General features: G+C 35.7%; 1 protein-coding gene across 1 annotated transcript in view; it reads left to right on the top strand.

The window, feature by feature from the left end:
• Window positions 1-22,943, top strand: part of PROS1 (protein S) — a 64,403-nt gene extending 41,460 nt beyond the window's left edge. The window contains exons 8-15 of the mRNA XM_080824186.1: window positions 1,116-1,237; window positions 3,904-4,019; window positions 7,429-7,618; window positions 11,356-11,523; window positions 12,796-12,964; window positions 16,492-16,640; window positions 18,704-18,929; window positions 22,460-22,943. Coding sequence (XP_080680312.1) covers window positions 1,116-1,237; window positions 3,904-4,019; window positions 7,429-7,618; window positions 11,356-11,523; window positions 12,796-12,964; window positions 16,492-16,640; window positions 18,704-18,929; window positions 22,460-22,620 — 1,301 coding nt within the window. The 3' untranslated portion in view covers window positions 22,621-22,943. The remainder of the gene's footprint in view (window positions 1-1,115; window positions 1,238-3,903; window positions 4,020-7,428; window positions 7,619-11,355; window positions 11,524-12,795; window positions 12,965-16,491; window positions 16,641-18,703; window positions 18,930-22,459) is intronic.
• Window positions 22,944-23,459: the final 516 nt, after the last annotated feature.

The raw sequence follows: 23,459 nt of genomic DNA, 5'->3' as shown, positions 1-23,459 counted from the left end.
TCATATTACCTTAATTATCTGCAACTTAATATTGATGCTAAGGAAGCACCAATTTTCAGCTGTATTTTGAGGCATTTTATGGGGGAATTTATATGCTAGTAATATATGCCTTTATGTACTTGCAAATTTGCCAAGATTGGAGGATACATGCTTTGGAAATATCAAGGATCTCATGTAGCTCTGAAGTAAATTTAGCTGAAGCATGTTGTTACAATTTTTCAAAGATGATTTCCTCAAAATATGGGCAAGGACAGGGCTGTATAGATTTCACAGTATGGGAGGTAATAGTGCAGTGAGGTTTGTTTTTCTTTTTTAAGTGATAAGAAATAAAGATTCCACCTCAAATTTGTTGTCACTGTTAATCGCTGCATTATGGAATGTCAAATGTTCTTGATATTATGTCATACCTGATTATATTAACCTTCAGTTAAAAGGGATTTTTTTCCCCCTTCCCCTCTCTTCCCCATCCCCTCCTCCTCTCCCCTCCTCTCCTCTCCCTTCCTTACCCCTCCCTTTCTTTTCTTCAAAGCAAGTAATTGGGAGGCAGTCTCAATGGAATTCATTTAGTTAGAAATGACAGTTACCTTGAGACTCTCAGTCTTTTTTCCTTCAAATTCAAAAACTGGAACATTAGCATAGTTGTTATATTTTTATTAATTATTTATTACTGAAAGTTATACATTAAATTTGTTATTTCACTTGTGTAAATGATAGAAATTACACTTGTCACTCATTTAAATTTCCATGCCAAGTGTTGAAATGTGATTTCATGGCAGAGAGATTTCTTTTACTAAGAATCTAGTATCCTGATTATCTTTTATCTATCTATTAATTTAATTTCATATATTTGGGAGAGGGAGTGAGTGTGTGCAAGAAGGGGGAGGGGCACAGGGAGAGGGAGAAAAGTCTCAGCAGACTCGGCGCTGAGTGTGGTGCCTGGTGTGGGGCTTGATCTCAAGACCCCAAGATCATTATCTGAGCTGAAATAGAATCAGATGGTCAACTGACTGAACTACCGGCACCTCTATTATTGATTATCTTATGCTAAAATTGGAATACTCCTATTGGATTGAATGTTTGGAAGATATTAAGATCTATGTTCTCTTTTACCCCAGATGTGGACGAATGCTCTGAGAACATATGTGCTCAACTTTGTGTCAACTACCCTGGAGGTTACTCTTGTTATTGTGATGGGAAAAAAGGATTCAAACTTGCCCAAGATCACAAGAGCTGTGAGGTAACATTTTGCAATGCTAAACTTACCATCTCTTCTAAAATGAGAAACTGGGGTACATATTTCCATATAGCTGAGGTAAGTCAGGAAAATAAAGATGTTCTTTTTAAAGAAAAGTTGTATTTTTAAAAAAAGATTTATTTATTTATTTTGAGAGAGAGAGAGACAGAGAGAGAGCATGGGAGGGACAGACAGAGAGGGAAAGAGAATTTCAAGCAGACTCCCCAGTGAGCATGGAGTCCCACAAGGGGCTCCATCTCATGACCCTGAGATCATGACCTGAGTCAAAATCAAGAGTCAGATGCTTATCTGACTGAACCACCCGGGCACCCCAGGAAAAATACAGATGTTCTATAATAATTGCTATAGTCTAGCAGGCTATGAGTCACAGTCCAATTACTAATTTTGGTCATGTAATCTACAAATATTGGGGATAATTAGTGACTAGGTTTAAAAAAATAATTGCAGGGTCATAGTTCAGAAAGTGCTCATCTGTATAGGCTGTACGTTTACATAATACAATGCGTATGTTTATTTAAAAAATTAAGAAAAGCTGAGGTTTATACTTCTCTTTGTGAGAAAAAAAAACTTACACAGAAACCTTAGCAGAAACATTTTCCTCAATGTACTTTTCTTTATCCCACTCTGACAAGTTTGATCGCTCTTCGGCATGTCAGTACTTGCAAGAGCGCTCATGAAATCTCGGGTGGAAATAACTGTCAGATTAGAATTTAGTAGGGTTTAAGTACACCAAAATTCAGAGAGGTCAGTTTTGTTCATCTGTATCTCTCAAACTTGCTTTTAATTACTTGGATTTAATTGACCCACGAATCTTGGGGGTAGTTTTTCCTTCACTGAAATAAATAGGTCAACATCTGAAGCTCTTTTTCCTGTGTATAAGGGTCATATGTTAGTGATTCTTAGTCCCACTCTTGCAGTCCTTTTCACAGGTGAAGGTAAAATGTTACAGGATTATGAGGCAGAGTAAAACAAAACAAAACAAAACAAAAAACCCATCTTAAATGGTGATTTAATCATGTGTGTTCGCATTCCTCTGTATCCGTTACTAGCACTATACTGTGTATGTCCAAACATGTAACATTCAATAAATGCCACCTACTTGGTAAGGGAAGGGAAGGTGAGATATTTGGCATATGCAGTAACTTCGACTGTACTTAATTGCATGCCATGCTCTGTGGATGTCTATTTTGTAATTTAATCTTTTATTATTTTAGTATTTGTAGTAGTTACACATCACCATCTACCCTGGAATAGATTTATTGAAATTCTAAGAGGAAATGAGATGCTGTTTCTGGACCTTGATTTAATACAGTGTCAGGTACACAGATCCCCCCTTGAGTATCCCTATATGTGCCCAAGATCTTATCCCTAAAAAGCTTTCTGTTTTAATGTTTGCTTTTATTCTTAGAAAAAAAAAATACTTGATATTAAATTTAATGACCCTGAATCACTTTTTTTGTTAATTCCTTGGATACTAACATGGTATCTTAATTTACATTTATCCCATTTAGGTTTTCCAGCATTTCCTCTGACGCAGGCAGGCTGCGTCCGAGAACCTGGGAAGGTGGGGTGGGGGTGTTCTCACAGGAACAGCCAAGAGGTTCCTTGGCTTCCCACAGGATAGAAATGAAATTCGGGCCAGGGAACGTGAAAGTGGAGTTTACTGAATAGTGTGAATAACAGAGTATAGCAGACAGAGTGTCTGGGAGACTTGGAAAGGAAAAGAGAATGGGTCTCTTCATTATTTAGGGCTGGGGATTTATATTGGAAAGTGGTCCAGGGTGTGTGTTGCTTCAGGAAGCCAGCGTAGGGTCTGATCAAAGGCAAGTGATGGGTGAGTAATAGGTGTTATTTTATAAATCATCGAAGGTAGGGGGTGTTGATGCCAGTGTCAGCTGAGGTTTGTTCAAAGCTAATGTCCTATAACGTGTTTGGGATCTAGGTCTTCTTAGATGTTATCAGATGTTTGGGGCCTAGGACAGAACTCAGAGAATTATTAACTTTCTTGCTCCCCTCTACTCCCTGGAGTGGGAACATAGCTTCTTTGGCTTTTACGCAGATGTGAGGTGAAATATAGAACATGAGTAAATAGGGCTGAGCAAGAAAACAGCAGAAGTGGAGTCTTTCTAAAATAGAGTCCCTTGAGCTTCCCTACCTCACCTTCGTTATCAAGATGATACATTTTTGCTCAGAAAATTTTTCTTAATCAACGAATGAGTGAATGTATGAGGTGCTACTTATTGGTATACTAATTTTTCCATGATTTCTGACTCCAAATTTTTTTTCCAATGTAGTTCTTAGAAAGTATCAGAGCTGCAGTTTATTAGGAGATATGTGTTGTTACTACAAGAAAAAGGTTGTGTTTCGGGCTGAGATTTGCAAAGGAAATAGTAAGGACAAAAATACAAGCCACATACATTGAGCAAGACTCTTTAAAACACATGTTCTGAGAAGTTATACTGATGGACTATATAAGGAAGTAAAAGATGTTGCTTTATTACCAAGGGTGTTCTTAATTTAATTAACATATCAGAGAGGATACATTTGACAAGACCATTAGGAATCAGAGAAAGGAATGCCTAACCTGACACAAACAGCAAGCAATAACCTATGCATTTTGTTTCTTTGTTTTGTTTCCTTTTCTCCAGGCTGTTCCAGTGTGCCTTCCTTTGAACCTTGACAAAAATTATGAATTACTTTACTTGGCAGAGCAGTTTGTAGGCGTGGCTTTATATTTAAAATTTCGTTTGCCAGAAATCACCAGGTGAGGTACCAATGTCAGTGATAATCTCTAGAGGTAAGCAGGTAAGGACAGAAGTTTAGTGACCAAAAAAGGTTTGAAACGTATGAAATTGAGTTTCCAATTAGATAATTTAGGGATATTATCAATCAGATGATTTGAGGAACCCTAAAGTTGATTTACCCCTTCACACATGTTTATTGTCATGCTAGAAATCATTTGGGTCATTCTAGGCTGACCTTCCCCAGTGATCATTTTACCTTAATACATCCTTCTTCCTTTTCTAGTGAATACGTATGTACTAAGAAGTTGGGAAAGTAGATTTAATATATTTGTGAAATTTCCATTCTTCTTCATATGTGTTATAAAAACTAAGTAATGAGAAAGTACTCAAAGTATTGCTTTTAGAATATAGTTATATTCATAATTATTGAAGAAAATTCATAAGATTACTTAGGTAGTATTTTAAAGAAACATATTACATGATTTTAATTGACTGAGCACCTTTTCTGTTATTCCTACAGTTAGGTTGCTTGTAGGAAAAGAATAGTTGCTTGTACTTTAGGGTCATGATTCTACTTTAATTACCAAATTTTCTCAGAGTCATACATGGTTGGAGCTAGAAAAAAGAAATTGGAATTTTGTTGGAAAAATGGAAAGGAAGTGTATTTGTGACTGATTTATAGAATCCATATTTTAAAATATTTTAATTAGATAAGCATGCCTACATACAGTTTAATTCATTAGATATATGAATGATTATTCATAAAATAATTCAACTAAATTCATAGACATCACTTCATTAAGGAACTTCGAACTATATTCTAAAAGTCACTGATACAATTGTGCTCCTTCAGTACTCTTATCCACCAAGACCCGATTTTCCCTTTTAACATCTCAGAGCAAATAATATTGTCTAGTGACAGAGACTGGAAACAACATTTCCTTTGCAAAGAGAATAATGAGGGTGAGAGAGAAAAAGGTTGATTTTTGCAGTTAGGCATGTTCAGGGAGATTCAGTTCTGACAACTCACAGTAGTTTGAGCTCTAACATTGGATCAAATAGGCCAAATAATGATTTTTTTCAATATTTATTTGTTCTTTATTTACTTAGTTTAAACTTTTTATTGAAGTATATATACATATACAGGAATATACATGTACCTTAAATGTACAGCTTAATGATTTTTTTATAAACTGCCACATGGTAAGTAAGCAACACAAAGAATTGTCAGTGCTTTGTTGCTTTTCTCCCCCGCTTTTTTGCAAATTCCTTCAGCTCTGTTTTCAATGATCAAATATTTATCCTATCCTAAAGTTAACAAATTCACTCATCCTTTTCATTCTACAAAATTTCAGAAAAAGAATGAACTGTTCCCCAATGTATGCTGATATATTCCAGACAGAAAGATACAGAACACAACTCTTTGTATTACTGGGTTAGCATGATTTTGCAGAGAAGGAGATTACCTCCATAATAGGATCAACTTCTGGAAGATACTGAGCATACACAGGTTTGGGTTTTGACAAAATAATACATGTTTAGCATCAGCAAAATGTGGTGGTTATGAAAGAGAATAGAGGTCCTTTTCCTAAGCAAAGAATATAAAATAAAAAAATAATCTTAGTTCAGTTAATTACTACTACCTTGTTATCTGTCCAACATACTTTACTCCACATGACCTCTTTTAAATATTTCTTTGGAATTCTAGAGATTAAAAAATTCATTTTATGAGCCTTTCTTTGTTCCATTTGAAGTTAGAAGTTGTATATGGTGCCCCTACTACTATTAGTGGGAGGTAAGGATTCTTTCTTACCTTACTTGGCTATTATCTGAAGTCCTAACTTTTTAATGTAATTTACCTTTATTTTAGGTTAACTGAAGTGACTAATAGTTACACAAATATTTTTTCTATTCCCTATTTATCTTTTTTCAGTCATTTTGTTTTTTTTTATTTTTTTAAGATTTTTAAAAATTCATTTGACACAGCGAGAGAGAGAGGTCACAAGTAGGCAGAGAGGGAGGCAGAGAGAGAGGGGAAGCAGGCTCCCTGCTGAGCAGGGAGCCAGATGTGGGGCTCGATCCCAGGACCCTGGGATCATGACCTGAGCCGAAGGCAGAGGATTAACCCACTGAGCCACCCAGGTGCCCCCCCCCTTAAAAAAAATTTTTTTTTTTAAATTTTTAAAATTTATTTGACAGAGAGAGGTCACATTTTCAGTCATTTTGTCATTTTGATTTGCTGGTTTCTTGGAAACGTTAATGCTGATTCTCATTATGGTGTCATTAAGGCACTAATCAGTACATGTTATTTTTTAATCCAGCATTTCTAACATCTTTCTTCCCCTGTAATAGCTGCATATATATCTAGGGTCTTAACTGCAACAGTCATTGCCAGAGCTCAGATACCCCCAAGAACATGGCTAGACTATATCTTTTAAGCTGTCCCCCCATGTGCTCTAGTACAGTGACTTATACAGTTAAGAGTTTTGGAGAGCTTTTGAAATCAGGCTCACAGATATATCTTAAAGTTTTTACTGTACCTTTCTTTTTTTTTTTTTTAAAGATTTTATTTATTTATTTGACAGAGAGACATCACAAGCAGGCAGAGAGGCAGGCAGAGAGAGTGAGAGGGAAGCAGGCTCCCCGCCGAGCAGAGAGCCCGATGCGGGGGCTCGATCCCAGGACCCCGAGATCATGACCCGAGCCAAAGGCAGCGGCTTAAACCACTGAGCCACCCAGGCACCCCTTTACTGTACCTTTCTTACCACACATTAAGGCTTAATTATGTTTGCAGTCATCCAGGTGCTGTCTTGTATATCTCCATGAGTGATTCCTTCCTGACATATATGAAGTCACAGGGAAAATGGGCCTTTTGATGTATAAACCCATCGTGAAATTGTAATATCTTTTACTAATCACTTACGGACACAGCAAAAAAAAAAAAAAGAGGAATCTTAATGTCATAATGTCAGATTATATAGTGTATAAGAAGCTCCAGGAGAGATATATCTAGTATTTGTACGTGTATGAATTCCAGCATTTAAAAGAGGGCCTTCACAACAAAAAAAATATGAAACGCAATCCAAATGCAATGCAAAAAAATATGAAAAATTACCAAAGCATCTGTTCATGGGGGAAAAAGACTCTAAGAATAAGCAAGAAAATATAATAACTTGATATTAAACACACATGGAACCAGAGATAACACATGAACAGTCTAATTCTGCCCTACTCTTTTTTTAATTCCAGGAAAGAAAGAGTTGGCTTTATACTAGTAAACAGTAAAAGACTAGTAAAACTAGTAAAAGAAAGAGCTGGCTTTTATACTAGTAAACTGCAACATACTGCTGTTTACTAGTGTAAAAGAAGGAATAGTATATTGAGCTTTCCATATTTCTCTATTAAGGCTTTCTCTTTTCCATTATTTAGATTTTCAGCCGATTTTGATTTCCGGACCTATGATTCAGAAGGTGTTATCCTGTACGCAGAATCTCTTGACCACTCAGCTTGGTTCCTGATTGCACTTCGTGATGGAAAGATTGAAATTCAGTTTAAGAATGAATTTACAACCAAAATCACATCTGGAGGCAAAGTTATTAATAATGGTCAATGGAATATGGTAGGTTTTGCAGATTTCACAAAAAACATCTCTACTTTGACACAGTTTGTTTAACATCGTTAATAACATTTTTATACTGATACCAAATCTAAATGGAGCTGGATTTATTTGATGTTGTATGAAGCATATCCCATGCACTGTATGTCCTTGAAACAGCCTCTGAGAAATGATAACCTCACATAATATTTGAAACAGTATTGAAAACAGTATGAAATTATTTTCAGTTATTTGCTTGGACTACTTTATCTTTGACTTTTTACCTTTTTTAGTGGCTGTTGTTGGTGTCTCTCCTATAGGTTAGGGGTTTTTAGCAGGCATAACAGCTTATGCAAAGACTCCTCTGATCAAGGACAGCCATATTGAATAGCCACCCATATTTTTAAATGAAAGAGAAATACACATAGTAACATAGAAATACACGTAGAAAGAGTAATGCATATAGTGATTAACTCAATTTTAAATATTAGAATATAGATATATAATCAATTCGTACAAACAGTATACACTAGCTAGTATAGTAGTACCAAGTAGAGTGCTTAAAATGAGCATTTTTACATAATCCCTAAAAGTGAGACTAAAAAGAAATTTTTCATGAGGGGATTACTGCTAGTCTCTAATGGGGAGAACTCTTTTCTGCAAAGGAGTCATTGCTACTTTCAGCAGCTGATAACTGAGAGATCAGCTTCCCCTTAGAATGTGGTACCCCGGGGCACCTGGGTGGCTCAGTGGGTTAAAGCCTCTGCCTTCCATTCAGGTCATGATCTCAGGGTCCTGGGATTGAGCCTCTGGGATTGAGCCTCTCTGCTCAGCGGGGAGCCTGCTTCCTCCTTTCTCTCTGCCTACCTCTCTGCCTACTTGTGATCTTTGTCAAATAAATCTTTAAAAAAAAAAAAAAAAGGATGTGGTACCCAAAAGAGACACTTTCTATGCCTGTGGGATCTGCCAGGAGGTCCATGTTGAGAAGACATGTGAGGTCATCACTAAATTATTTCATTTCTTTATTTACTCACTCATGCACTCATTTATTCCGCGAGCTTTTAGTGAGCCCCTTTCAAACGTTAAGTTCCTGTGTTCAAGGTGCTAGAACTCTGGCAGGAGATTTTCCTTGCTCTCGGACTTCTTTAGTACCTCACAGTTTACTAGCTTGTGCTGCCTTATGCGCTAATGCAATGGGATGTGAAATTGTTACAGTACAGGTAGTAATAAAGGACAGCTGGGCACAGATGTGTATTACCAAAATTGGGGCTATTCGTCCTGCGACAGCCAGAGATTTTGGACTTTCACCAGAATACAGTCTGCACAAGATCAGATGCAACTGTCAGAGTAATCACTAACATTCTCTGGCTTCTCCCGAGGTTCCCTCTACTGCATGTAGCTTTGCCACTACAGCTTTCGTTTACTCCATCTGTGTGCATACAGCTTGATGCGTACAGCTGTGCCTCCAGTGTGCTGAAGAATTCATTTTATTGCCTGATGTCCCCAAATCACCTATCTAAAAATCACTGAGATCACTTTTCAGCAAAATAGAGCCAACACAATTTTTTCTGATTAATTGATACAGATTGAATATATTATCTGTTTGATGGAGAATTTGGATACATTCTAGGTAATACAGAATATATATAAAGTAGGTAAATGTTTACCTGTGAGGCTAACATCTTGAGTTGCAGGTAGTATTTACTAATGAATTGTCTATGAATGACATTTTAAAGGCAGGATTCTGGGCTGGATAGAAGGCAGCTACTCAGTTCTCCACGGTTTGTCTCCTATGGTTATGATCCTTATTAAAAAGAAACTGTTATTTAATGATGTGCCCAAATTTTGATTAACATTTCCCTTTATAAACTGAGTACAACTTGACAGGAAACATTTAAGAACAATAAACAAGTCAGAGAAAAACCTTAATCTGGTAATAAATTTGGTGCTGGCTCTTTAAAAAAATTCTCAATTTGATATTTTAGCAATTTATGAATGTTCACCCCCATCGTATAAATGGGATTTTTTTCTTCCTGTCTTTCATTTTAAAAATTACTGCGTGGTGTTTTTACCATTTTATAATCTTGATGGCTTATTAATAAACTATACTGTTTCAGACAAATTTATGCAGCTACAGAAATTATCTCAAATAGCTACGTATTTTAAGTAAACATTTTAAATGACAAAGTTAAATTAATCTATAAACTGGACTATTCACTTCGTAGCAGTTTTTCACTAATTTTAAAATTTCAAATAAAATACTTTAAAAATAAGCAATTAAAATGTACAATTGTTCTGCAATTCAGAAAAATAGAATGTGTGTAATTATTAAGTAATTAAAATGGTAATTATAAACCATAGAAATAAATATTGCTCTATTTTTTAAAAGGATTTTATTTATTTATTCATTTGACAGAGAGATATCATAAATAGGCAGAGAGGCAGACAGAGAGAGAGGGGGAAGCAGGCTCCCCGCTGAGCAGAAAGCCTGATGCGGGGCTTGATCCCAGGACCCTGGGACCACAACCTGAGCCGAAGGCAGAGGCTTTAACCCACTGAGCCACCCAGGTGCCCCTAAATATTGCTCTATTATAAGTCATTATCATATCTCATATTTGGGTATGATTCTAATATGGGTGGGAAATCTGTAACTTGGATCACAGTTTTATTCATTCAGTAGAATATTTATTGAGCATATTGAGAATATTTATTGAGCACTTTATGTGCTATTCCTTTGGGTGGTGAGGAGGGAATAGTCATTCAAGTAAAATGATGCCAGTTGGCTGTATTAAGAACAGTGTACTGACTAACTTTAAATCTGTAAACATGACCAAAGTCATTTTACTTTAGAGCACAGTTTTCCCCTTCCCGTAGTGGTGCTTTCATAGGCCTGCTCTTTTGCTTCCATCATTGATTAGTAAAAGAAGAGTTTGTGTTTTGAGTGCCACAGTTTTGCATGAGGAAATTTCAGCAGTGGTTCTTCGAATGGCCTTTTGGGGGGATTTTTAAATTATTATTATTGTTGTTGATTACCATCACTTTTAACCTTTTTTAAAAAGCCAGACTCCTTTCAGGGCACCCGGGTGGCTCAGACTCTTGATCTCAGGTCAGGGTTTGACCTCAGGGTCATGAGTTCAAGCCCCATGCTGGGCTCCATCCTGGGCATGAAGCCTACTCAAAAACAAAAAACAAAACGAAACTACTTTCAAAATTGGAAAAACCCAATTTAATTTTATGTATTATGCTTCTTTATGATCTCAATTACTTTTGAATTTTGAAATAGAGTATAATTTGTGTGTAATGAACAGAATACTGGAGGCACTGATTTCTCATACTTTATATTAAGAATTTATTTCCATTATTGATTTCATATGTATACTTTCAGACAATTGTAAAATAAGAAAACTTAAAAGTTTTCTGAGATTTTGTAAAGTGACTCAATTAAAAGAACCTTAATTTTATGACACTGGATTTGAATTTTTTATATTATAATTGGATGTTTAAAGTTAAAAGAACAATATTGTGTGGTTTTTTTTACTTTAAAATATGGTGTTTATTTCATTTTCAATCAAGAATTACCACTTTAAAACACATATTTACCACCTTATATCAAATGGATTACAACAAATTAATAATTAAACTAAAATGATTACTTTGAAAAATTATTTACCAGAATAATAACAGGATTTTTCAATCTTAGCAATTCAAATGACATGCCGTGATGTTTGGTGGTTTGATAATTTTTGTCTTTTTAATTGTAGGTCTCTGTGGAAGAACTAGAACACAGTATTAGTGTAAAAATAGCTAAAGAAGCTGTAATGAATATAAATAAACCCGAAAGCCTTTTTAAGCTTACAAGTGGATTTCTAGAAACTAAAGTATATTTTGCAGGATTACCTCGGAAAGCGGAGAATACCCTCATTAGACCGGTAATGATCCAAGTTTCTATCATTCGTCATGGATGAATTACTCTTGTCCGTAATAGATTTGAAGATGTGTTTTTCTGAGAGTCAAAAGAAGTGATTTTGTTGAACATATCAACTGTGACAACTTAAATTGAACAAGGAAAAATAACATAGTGATCCTTGAAATTATATTAAGGAAATAAGAAAATAAATGTAGTGTTTTTGAGTCCATTTAAATCCCATGTTACTCATGGGGAAGTAGATTTTTTTCAGTTCTCAATCATCAATTCAGTGTTAACATGATAACTGTGCATATTCAGCTACTACAAATGTAAATACATGTATTTGAGTCCAAAAATACAACATTTTGTAGAAGCCAGTCAAAGAATTTTCTTACGTCTATTTTAGGACTTAAATTTGGGAGATAAAATAGCATATGATGCTGGAACTTTTTAAAAAAAATCTTTGCTGGGAGTTTAACTTCATCCTCTCATAAATTGAAGTTATATATAATAGATGATTTTCTGAATATGATGTTTGTCTAATAACTGTGGAATAGGTTTCACGAAGGAGACTAATCACTGTCCTTGAAGAGTCTTAAAAATTTCATTTGAAGTCATGGGCCTGTCAATTATACTCACTGATTTAACTTAAATATTTACCATTTAATATCCATCTTTTACTCATGGCAATTCACACTTACCTTAACTTTTGAAAGATTCCTGCAGTATGATATACAACCTGAATTAGTTAACTCATGTCAGAGTGAATGCATCTGTTCCTTTGAAATTGATAAATCAAGACATTTTAAAAGTAAAATAGGTTATTCAAAAACTATTTATAAAATGGCTACTATGGGTCTTGAGTCTGGCTGGTTGCTTTGAGGAGACTTTTGTTCCTGAAGAGGTTCAGTGTCTGATGGCAAAACAAACCTATATATAAATGCAATTAAAGTAAGCAGCTTACAGCCCACACCCACAGCTAGAAGCATATATGGAACTTGAGAGCAGAAAAGTTATTTCTGGATGATAGAGGAGAGGCAGGTAGGGCTTGAGGGGCTAGAAATCATTAGGATCGCAGTGGAGGTCTGTGATGGCATAAACTCACTGTAACTGAAAAAGACTGCCCATCTGAAGGACACCTTAAAAAATTAGATAATATTCAAAATATGTAAAGTATTTTAATGTCATCAAAGAAAGGTTTTCCCTCTAAATGAAAACTGCATCTGTAATCAATTAAGCCATGTATGAGTCTGACTTTTTTAAGATACACTCGACCTATATTTTAATTTGTTAGATTAACCCTCGTCTAGATGGATGTATACGAGGCTGGAATTTGATGGGTCAGGGAGCTTCAGGAATAAAGGAAATCATTCAAGAAAAACAAAATAAGCATTGTCTTGTCACTGTGGAGAAGGGTTCCTACTATCCTGGTTCTGGAGTTGCTCAGTTTAGCATAGAATACAGTAAGTAATTTCTCATTTTATCTCTCTTTTCTCATTAATGACTAAATTTATTAATTGACAAACAGTTGTATTTCCTTTGGTAAACATTATTGAATACTTAACTATGTGCCAGGCATAGCGTTAGGTTTATTCATGTTGTTGTATGTTTTTTATTCAATTTTTGCAGTATGTTGGGAGGGAAGGAAGTAGAATCTGCTTATGTTATTACTTAAAGATTACTTTAAAAAAAAAGGTTATTGGTACCTAACTTGATTAATTGCAAGTAAATTCAATTAACCTGTTTTAAAGTTCACCAGTTTCTCAGTTGTGTTGAGTTTACAGCTTAATGCTTCAAAAGGATTCATTTTCATTACCAGAATGTCAGTTGATTGTTTCTTAAAATGTCCAGCCCTTCCTTGAAGTTTCCTATCTGTGTATAGATGTTGTCCACATTTTCTACTTGAGCCTTCAACTTATTAATCATAATTATTTTAAATTCTCTATCTGATAGGTCCAATATCAATGTCATGTTGATTGCTTTGTCTCTTGACCATGTGTTATTTTTCCTTGTTTCCTTCGGTATTGAATGATTTTTGGTTTAAAAGGTAAGCATCTTGTGTAGAACAGTAAAGACAGATAAATAATACATAAGTCTGGAGATAAGCATATTTCTGCTTTTCATAGGCCTTTTATAAACTGGTTGAATCAGTCTAGTTAAGAGTTGAGCTGCTTAAGCTTTCTAGTTTTCATGAGTACCCTTCAAATTCCTTTATTATTACCTTGTGCTTAGGGCAGTGACTGGTTTGCCAGAGGGTTTTTCTTAATAGTTCAGCTATCATTAGCTTTAGGTGTTCTGTTTATGATACGCCTCAAGAAAGTGTTTCTGCATGGTCTTGCTTTACCTCAAAGGAGTGCTCTTGTTACTTGACATTTGCTAGCATGGTGGCAAGGTCTGGGGAACATTCTCTCATGTTCTGATACAGATTCAGTTTTGGGCAAGTGTTATATCCCTGGGTTCCAGGGGTGTGAACTTTTCATTGTCCCTCTCCCAACCACCTGTGGGGGAGATATCTAATGATCAGGACTCCAGATCCTTCTCCATGGTAAATGGCTTTTGGTTGGTTTGTTGTTGTCGTTTTTTTTTTTTTTTTTTTTTTTCCCCCAGTTTCCTTTCCCTATCCTGTAGATGCAATGGGTCTTTGCATGTGTTCTAATGGTGGCAGTGTTTGTTGCCTTTTCCCCATTGCACTAAGGCTTTCGTTGCATAGAGAAGACAAAGAAGGAATGGACATACATCTTTATACCTTTATATGATTAATTCTGTAGGAGAGAATCTTAGATTATGTCCATCAAAGGTTATGCAAATGTATAGTTCCTACTGCTCAGTTAGATTCTCTTCCAAAGATGTTTTATCAATTTATACTCCTACCAACAGAGTAAGAAAGTGTATGCTTGAGATTTGTTTCCAATCTGAGGGTTGAAAAATTAAATCTTCTAATTTTAAATATTATTGTCCCAATTTCTACTGAACTTAAATTATCTCTCCATATGTTTATTAGCTATTTTTATATCTTAATTCTCTTACTAGGTTCTTTGTCTTTTTCTGTTTAGGAGTTCATGATTTGAGCTACTAATACTTTGTATTATAAATTTAGTGTACTGATACCTCTGCTTTAAGGAAAAATTATATTTTAAATGTGTTTAATTGCAGTCTAAAAAAAAATTACTACAGTTTTAAAGAAGACTCTTCCACTAGTACTTTTTGTGTCCCTAACATAAAGTAATGGAATGTTTTTAACTTTAGTTCTGTTCTGTATGTGAAGGATTTAAAAAAAAAAAATTCAATTGAGAATGACTGAATATAAGAAAAAACTAGACCCACAATAATTTGTTCAAAGGAAAAACTCTGAAACGAAAATGAAAATAAGAGTTCTATTGTATCTGAAAAAAAATCATAAGTAATTAGTTATTTCATAGATAACTTGAAAGTGACCTACTTTTGAATTAATATTTAATGTTACATTATAATTTCTGTACACTTGCATATTTTAGTTTGAGTTTGTTAATATAGTAAATTTACTTATTTCAAAATGATTATTTTATTTATATATGTATATGTATATATATACACATGTATATTTATATGTATATATAATAAAATTATATTTTATTATATATATTTATATGTATATAAAATAAAATTTTATATATGTATATATGTCATTTTTTTTCCCTCTCCTGGGTGGGAATTAAAGCCACTGGGTAGCTCAGCCAGTTAAGTGTCTGTCTTTGGCTTAGGTCATGATCCCAGGGTCCTGGGATCTGAGTCCCACATCATGGTCCTTGCTCAGCAGGGAGCCTACTTCTCTATCTACCTGCCACTCTCTCTCATTCTGAGAAATAAATAAATAAAATCTTTTAAAAAAGAGTATAAATGAACACGTAATAGCATTAGATGTGGCTAAATGGAAGATCATCTTGTCAAGGGGAAATTATTTTCTCCATTCACATTCACTTTTTCAAAGCCTACAAGTGGTATTTGAGCTATTGTTTTATATTACTTCATATTAAATAAGGAAGGCTTCACTCCAAAGTGTGAATTAGTATTTCTTTAAAAATTTTATTTATTTATTTGAGAGGTACAGAAAAGCATGAATGGAGGAGGGGCAGAGAAAGACGGAGAGAGTGACAAGCAGACTCCCTGCCAAATGGGGAGCCTGATGCAGGGCTGGATTCCAGGACCTTGAGATCATGAGCTGAGCCAAAGTCTGATGCTTAATCGACTGAGCTACCCACGTGCCCTAATATTTTTAGGAATTAAACTATTTTGGAAACATATCAATTCAACTATTTGTTGAGTGACTACTGTGGAAAACAAAGTGGTCGTAGAGCCAAGTAGGGCTTGCACTCTAGTGGGATACACAATTAACCTTGTAACGATGAAAAAAAAATATTAACTACTATGACGACAGAATTGCAGAAGAGTTCCTGTTAGAATTTTAGAGTTAACTGTTGATTTCAGAGTACATCTCTGCTATCAAACTATCTAACTCTCCTATTTATATAAATCATATTTTTCTTTCCCACTGCTTTGAACTGACCCCTTTATGGATGAGGGATGGTAGGGTGGTGATGGCAGCCATACCCAAATGTTCCCTCAGAAACATATAAATTTGTTGAATTTCCTTCTAAGTGTGTATTCTAAAATCTGACCATCTGAGATTGGACCAGTGGTGGATATGGAGGCAGAAAGAATACCTGTAAAAGAACACAGGAGAAATTCATCATATTCTGAAACACCACATGTAGAATTTTATTCCAGGAAGACCAGAAGGCTAGGGCTCCATTTATGTGTTTCTTGCCTGCATTTAAAAAAAATGGTTCTTGTTTTTAGATTTTTGCCCAGGTTTTATAGGACACTGAGGAAGGAGAACGAAAATCTTCAGTTTTCCACAAAAATGGCTTTGAGTATCAGTAAGGTTGTAATAATTCCTCCTGGCATACTTTAGGAGTACACTGATCCTGCTTCTGTTTGATGGTTTTAACAGGTAATCTATCCAATGTTGAGGACTGGCAAGTAAACGCGTCCTTGAGCATTCGCCCATCCACGGGCACTGGTGTTATGTTCGCCTTGGTTTCTGGCAGCACCGTGCCCTTTGCCTTGTCCTTGGTAGACTCTGCCTCTGAAAAACTTCAGGTAACTTCCCTAAACTTTTGTGATTCTCTTTTTTTTGGTTTGTTTGTTTTTTTATCTGTAAATGATGATTAAATGAGATAGCATGTAAAGTCGTTAGCACCGTGTCCAGCCCATCGATAAGGACTCAAAAAATGTCCATTATTATTACTTTTTGCTGGCTTGTTTCCAAGGTCTGATCCGGGAAGCAGAGAGGGGAGAGAAATTGAAAAGACTGTTACTGTGCATCCAACAGCCAAGATCAGGCAGACTCACACACAGGCTGCCTGGAGCCTTCCCAGGGTGCATAGAGATCCACCTTTATTTAAATCCTTGAAATATTATGGGAGTCATGGTCTGTACTAACAAAATAAAAGTGAGTCTGATTAAAATTCAGTCTCAGCTATTCTGTGTCTAATTATGATGTTTTGTGTTCTCTGGCAGTCTTAATCTTTTCTCCCATGAGTAAATTAGGAAGGACTGGAGAAAACTAAAACCAGTCCACCTGGCTTCTTGCTGGCAAGTGTAATTTGAAAATAGGAGGAAGAACAGGAAAAGACTCTAGGATAAAAGGAAACATGAGCATTATCAGAAGATCTGTATTATTCAGCCTTCTACTTGAGACTAATAGTTCTGACCATGTGTCATCTACACTGGATTCCAACAAGTTATGGCAAGAAGCTTGTGTTTGTGCCAAGGTTGGCTTGGATGTTCTCTGTAGCTTTTAGACAGAAGGATGTAATTGAATGATGTCTGTAGCAATAAAAAGGTGTGTTGTTTTCAGCTTAATGATGATTGCAGGGAGTGTCTAGTGGTTAAGCATAAGCCACCTAAGGAGATCTTGCCCAGTTTTCAGCTCCAGTCTACCACAGGAACTCACTACATTTAGATTCCAGCTTTTTGTTTGCTTATTTTTTTTTTTTAACAAAATGGAAATCCTGTCTTCAGCACTATATGCCTCCAGTAGAGGAGATTAATGCATGCCATGTCTTTGTTATTTATTTTATCTTTTCTTTGTTTGAGACCGTGGCTCCTTTTTTTTTTTTTTCATGTCAGATTGCCTTCTCAAGATCTGTGTACAGTATTTCATAACATAATTCCACATACTGTTGATCATTCTGGAACCATTTTAGGATTATTAGTGAGTTCAAGGATATGGATAGGTAACAGTGACAGATTTCCTCAAATAACTGGTATTTGCAACGTATAGGCTTGGATTCCTAAGTAAATACTTCAGACTATCTTTCTACCATCTCATAACACCCATGTTCCTAGTTTTTTTTTTTTTTTTTTAAGATTTTATTTATTTATTTGAGAGAGAGAAAAAGAACAAGCAGGGGTGGGGAGGGGCAGTGAGGGGGGGAAGTAGCTCCCCCCCAGCCCACCTCCGCAACCCTGAGCAGGGAGCCAGATGTGGGGCTCTATCCTAGGACCCTTAGAACATGACCTGATCCGAAGGCAGACGCTTAACTGACTGAGCTACCCAGGTGCCCCTTGATTTTATTCTTTTTACATTTCCTCTATCCACGTGTAAGTTATATGCATAGATCACTGTCAACAAGTTGAGTGATTTTGTGTCTCAGTGGTTTGAAAAGTTCAGCAAAACAATACATTTTCTCTTTTAAATATCTTCTGGTAAATACTCTGTAACTTACTGCTGGTGATCCCTAGCTTTTCTCTCTCAGGACTTTTCCCCTTATTTTGTCCCAAGTCTTACAGGATTGCTTGTGTGGCACACAGAAACCTTTCAGTCTTGCTGGCATGTGCTTACTCAAGCATTTGAAATTTTCCAAGCCCTTTCCCCAACAAAGAGTGATTCAACTCCTTCATTTTTCACATGTAAGTTTTGAAGTTAGGAAGGCTCACAAACAGAAAAATAGTGCTTAAGACTGTACTTTAGGTTCCCATCTTTGGTAAAACAACTTGGTATACTGTAATTTCAGAAACCACTGTCCATTTGTATCTTAGCTGGACCTGAAATTTGTAAACTAATGTATTTTTAAAAATTATGATGTGACTCAAAAGTCCCTCTTAAGTGGCAATACCATAAATACTTGCTTATATTGAATCTTTGCTCTGTTTTTCAGGATATCCTGGTATCCGTTGAAAATACGGTAATGTATCGGATGGAGGCCGTAAGTCTGTGTTCCAATCAACCGTTCCATCTGGAATTGAGAGTCAACAGAAACAATCTGGAGCTGTTCACTCCACTTAAAAAAGACACTATCTCCTCTGAAAACCTTCAAAGACAATTGGCCATTTTGGACGAAGCAATGAAAGGGACAGTAACCACTTACCTGGGTGGTCTTCCAGGTAGCTTCATACTTTTTTCTTTTTCTTTTTCTTTTTTTTTCAAAATTTTCTTTAAAAAGCTTTAAAAAGTATCTTTTTAATCAAACTGATACTATTTTAAATATGTAATCTTAGTAAAAGGAAGACAAAATTCCAGTATCCATTTATCTTTTCCTGAGGATTTATATTGATGTTTTATTGGTATATTTTGCTTATTTGTTTATTTAAGATTTTGTTTCTTTCTTTGATAGATAGAGAAATCACAAGTAGGCAGAGAGGCAGGCAGAGAGAGAGGGGGAAGCAGATTTTCTGCTGAGCAGAGAGCCCAATGCGGGGCGCGATCCTAGGACTCCGAGATCATGACCTGAGCCGAAGGCAGAGGCTTTAACCCACTGAGCCACCCAGGTGTCCCTCTTTATTTATTTCTTAATGGTGAATTAAAACTTAACCAACTTTTGTTGCATCTGGCTATCCTAGTCAGAAAGTGTTTATTATTTCAGTTCATCTTCACAGTAATCTTGTGAGTTCAATCTTTATTCTTTAATTCATTCATCATTTACCTTTTACTTATTAAGAACCTACATCCCAGGTAGTAGGGGTATAGTAATAAGCAAATAGATATGATCTCTGCTGCTAAGCCTTTTATAATCTAGTTCAGAGGCAGATGAAAAATAACCAATTAGGAAAATATCAGAATAATTAAATTGTGATGATAATTTGTATGAAAGAAAAGTATGAATTGCTTTCAGAGCCTAAAAATGGGGACTTGGCCTGGTCATGCAGGCTAGGAATGAGCTCTCTGAAGAAAAGGCTAAGATATAAATATGATAAATTGAAGGATTAAATTTAACCAAGTAGTTGGGTGGGAATTGGAATTAATATGCAAGTAAAAAAACGGTCTATGTGTGGGCAAAATGGGGGGTGAATACACTGGAGGAATATATAGCAGATGCTCAAACACTTTGAGCAAGGAAGATGGTAGTGAGGCTGAGAACTGGGTGCATGAGGGGTGGCGGGTTGTAGACCTGGTTTGGGGCTCTGACTCTTATTACAAGAGCCATGGAAGTCTTTAAAAAAGTTGGGGTGGCTGGTGGCTCATTCGGTTAAGTATCTGCTTTTGGCTCAGACCATGATCCCAGGGTCTGGGATCGAGCCCCGCATTGGGCTCTCTGCTCAGCAGAAAGTCTGCTTCTCCCTCTGCATTCTCTCTCTCTCTCTCTCTTTCTCTCTCTCTCTTTCAAATAAATCTTTAATAAAAAAATTTAGACAGAGAAATGGTGTATCAATATTGTCATTTTAAAAACCCACCCTATGTGATGGATGAAGATGGACAGGCGGGAGACAAAAGTGGATGAGATGAGCTGTGGGCTGCTGAAGTAGCCCAGATGGAGAAGCAGTGACAGTAACAGAAGCAACAAGTCTGCTACCATCAGTGTGTAATAAACAGTCCGGCATTGTTCAGAGTGCTTCAGAGGGATTGACTTATTTAATATCCAAAACAGACCTGTGAGGCAGGTGTTATTATTATCCCCATGTCACACATGAGGAAGCTGCTGGACTAGGATGATGGGAGTGAAGGTGAGGCACGGTGGTTAGATGGGAGATATATGTGAGAAACAACATTAATAGGATTTAAGGACTGAAAGGCAGGTATAAGGATGTCTTTCGTAGATATCCAGCGTGAGCAATTGCATGGGTGGAGATTCCATTTACCATAAGATAGGGAGAACCGGAGGAAAAGCACATGCATCTCCAATTAATAGTGGAAAATATGAAATTGGTGTCAACATTTTACTTTAAATGGCAAAAAGTAATTGAGGCAGAAAATTTTTGAGAAGTATTTTCAAATACCATTTGCAGGTTATTCTTGTAAGGAAAATTCTGAGTTTGATGTCTAGACTTCTAGGAACCTTTATTTATTTATTTTTAAAGATGTAATTTATTTATTTGACAGACAGAGATCACAGAGAGGCAGGCAGAGAGAGAGGGGGCTCCCTGCTGAGCGGAGAGCCCAATGCAGGGCTCCATCCCAAGACCCTGGGATCATGACCTGAGCCGAAGGCCGAGGCTTTAACCCACTGAGCCACCCAGGTGCCCCAGGAACCTTTATTTTCTTACTTTTAATTGCTCAGGGCCTTCATTTTTCATATATGGAAATTTTATCTGGGTTTTTGTGGAACAGAAGGAAGGATACTCTAAAAGTTATGGATAGATAGATAAATAGATAAGTTAGCATAGTTAATTATTAGAAAGTTACTTAAGTTACTGTGGTTACTTATTAGAAGCATAATTATAGTGCAAATGAATGAATTCTATATTGAAATCCACCTACTACCTTATTTGCAAATTAGTTGAATGCCATTTTAGTAAATCAGACAAACAATATAAGAGTTGAAAAGAAGTAAAGCTATCAAATATTAATGGTTCCAGGACTTTGGCACCAGCACTGAAGATGACTTCAGGCAAGATGTATTTAGAGAAATAGTGAGGAAAACTGAGGACAACTGACAATTGAGATATTAGGAGTGTAAACAGTGGGATAGGTAAATTACCAGTTGATATGCAAAATAAGCATATTCAGTCTCATGTTATGAATTAAAAATCAGGGGAAATTGATGATTCTGAGGATTTTTATAATAGTGGCATAATCTTGATGCTCAGCCAGACTTGGAAGGGTTTCATAAAGATTGCTGTGAGCCCCTAGAAAAGTATAGACTTTATTCACTGCATTGGCAAATTAAAGGTGGAAAATTTGAACTGTATGTTTTTTGCATAAGGTACTAAGAAAGAAGAATAAAGGCTGAAAAATGTCCATTGGGAACTAAATTCATGGGGGAGGAGTGCCAAAAAAAGAAGCAAGTGGAGAGATGGATGTTATTAAGATGAACCATAGTTCTTAGGAATTCAAGGGTGTTACCCAAGTATTAAGTCTGATGGGGAGAATGAAAGTGTCAAAAGGCCCAAAGGCTCTAAACTAGTCACTGAAACACTGTTAAAATTATTTTTTTTGAACACCAAACAGTATATAAAATGAATTCCCTATCATGACCTGCCATTGTAGGCTCAGCAAGAAGCTGTTTTTGGGAAAATAGAGAAATCTCTTTTATTCCAGCAGTAATAGAAGAGATGCATTTATCATGGCATTTAAAAAAGATTTCCATGTAGTTATAGTTTGGAGTTGAAAAAAAATGATTTAACAATGCTTAAATTGTTGCTCAAATTTAAAAAGAAAATAATAAAATAGAACATCACAGGTAAGAATATGCTCTTTTTTATTCTTTTTGAAGTGTGTTTATCTATCTTAGGTTTGAATGAGACTAATTGTGTTTATGAAATCAGAGGAACTCATGATATGCTGAATCCAGTGCCAAGCACAATACCTTATATACGTAGGAGTCACTTAATATAAATTTATTGAATAATCACATTACTGATTTTTCCTTTATGATTAGAATTTGGTTGGATATGAGAAGTCTGAATAGTTTCTCTAATTATAAGCAAACAAGATGCCAGAAGTCTTGGGCTAATATTTTAATATTCTGTTTTTACAGATATTCCATTCAGTGCCACACCAGTGAATGCCTTTTATAATGGCTGTATGGAAGTGAACATTAATGGTGTCCAGTTGGATCTGGATGAAGCCGTTTCTAAGCATAATGATATTAGAGCTCACTCATGTCCAACAGTTTCAAACAACACGAAGAATTCTTAAGGCTTCTTTCCTGTGCTGATAATATATTTTTCCTGTGTGTAATTATACTTATGTTTCAATAATAGCTGAAGGGCTTTACCTGTAATGTTCAGACCTTGATTGTTTTATGGTACTTTGACTTTCCTGGAATTTTAAAAAAGGTCCTTTTTCCAGAAGAACAAGATCCTCTGATGGTACAAATCACATTTAAGAATTCTTACCTCTGTTGCTGCCTAGAAATTAAATAATGAATTACATAAACATTTCTAATTTGAATTTTTTGCACAAATGACATTTCCTCATTTATATGTTCGTAAAAGTAAAATTTAATTTTATCACCATGACCTAGTGCTGAAATAAATATCTGTGTTTTTTGGAAGGCAAAGAAGTAAACTCAAACAAAAGTGCATGTGACTAAATACTATTGATCATAGTAGATACTCTTTTTATTTATTTTTGTTTTTCCCTAATGAGGGCAAAAGGAGAGACAGTGGCCTATTAAGAAAGAATTGAGTGGAAGGCTTTAAAGCTTTACTCCAAAAACAGTTCTTCAGGGGGATTTTCACTTAGCTTTGCATTTGAACCAGTAGCTTTCTTGAATTACAAAACAAGTGGGACATATTTTCATGGAAACAAATGAATCTTGCTGGTTAATAATTGGATTTTATGAGGATGAGATACTAGATTGTGCTGGAATGGGTGTAGAAACATGGGGTGGGGACAGTCCTTAAGTTTGGCTGTGGGTTACTCAAGTTCGAGATTAGAAAAGGCAGAACCTAAGATGGAAAGAACCAATGATAGAATGAATAACATGGAATTGCATAGTATTCCTTAAGTCCAACTTTAATTACTAGACCAAA

The sequence above is a fragment of the Martes martes genome, assembly GCF_963455335.1.
Source record: "Martes martes genome assembly, chromosome: 1".
NCBI lineage: Eukaryota > Metazoa > Chordata > Mammalia > Carnivora > Mustelidae > Martes > Martes martes.
The sequence above is the reverse complement of the archived record's forward strand: the minus strand, read 5'-3'. Positions and strand labels throughout refer to the sequence as shown.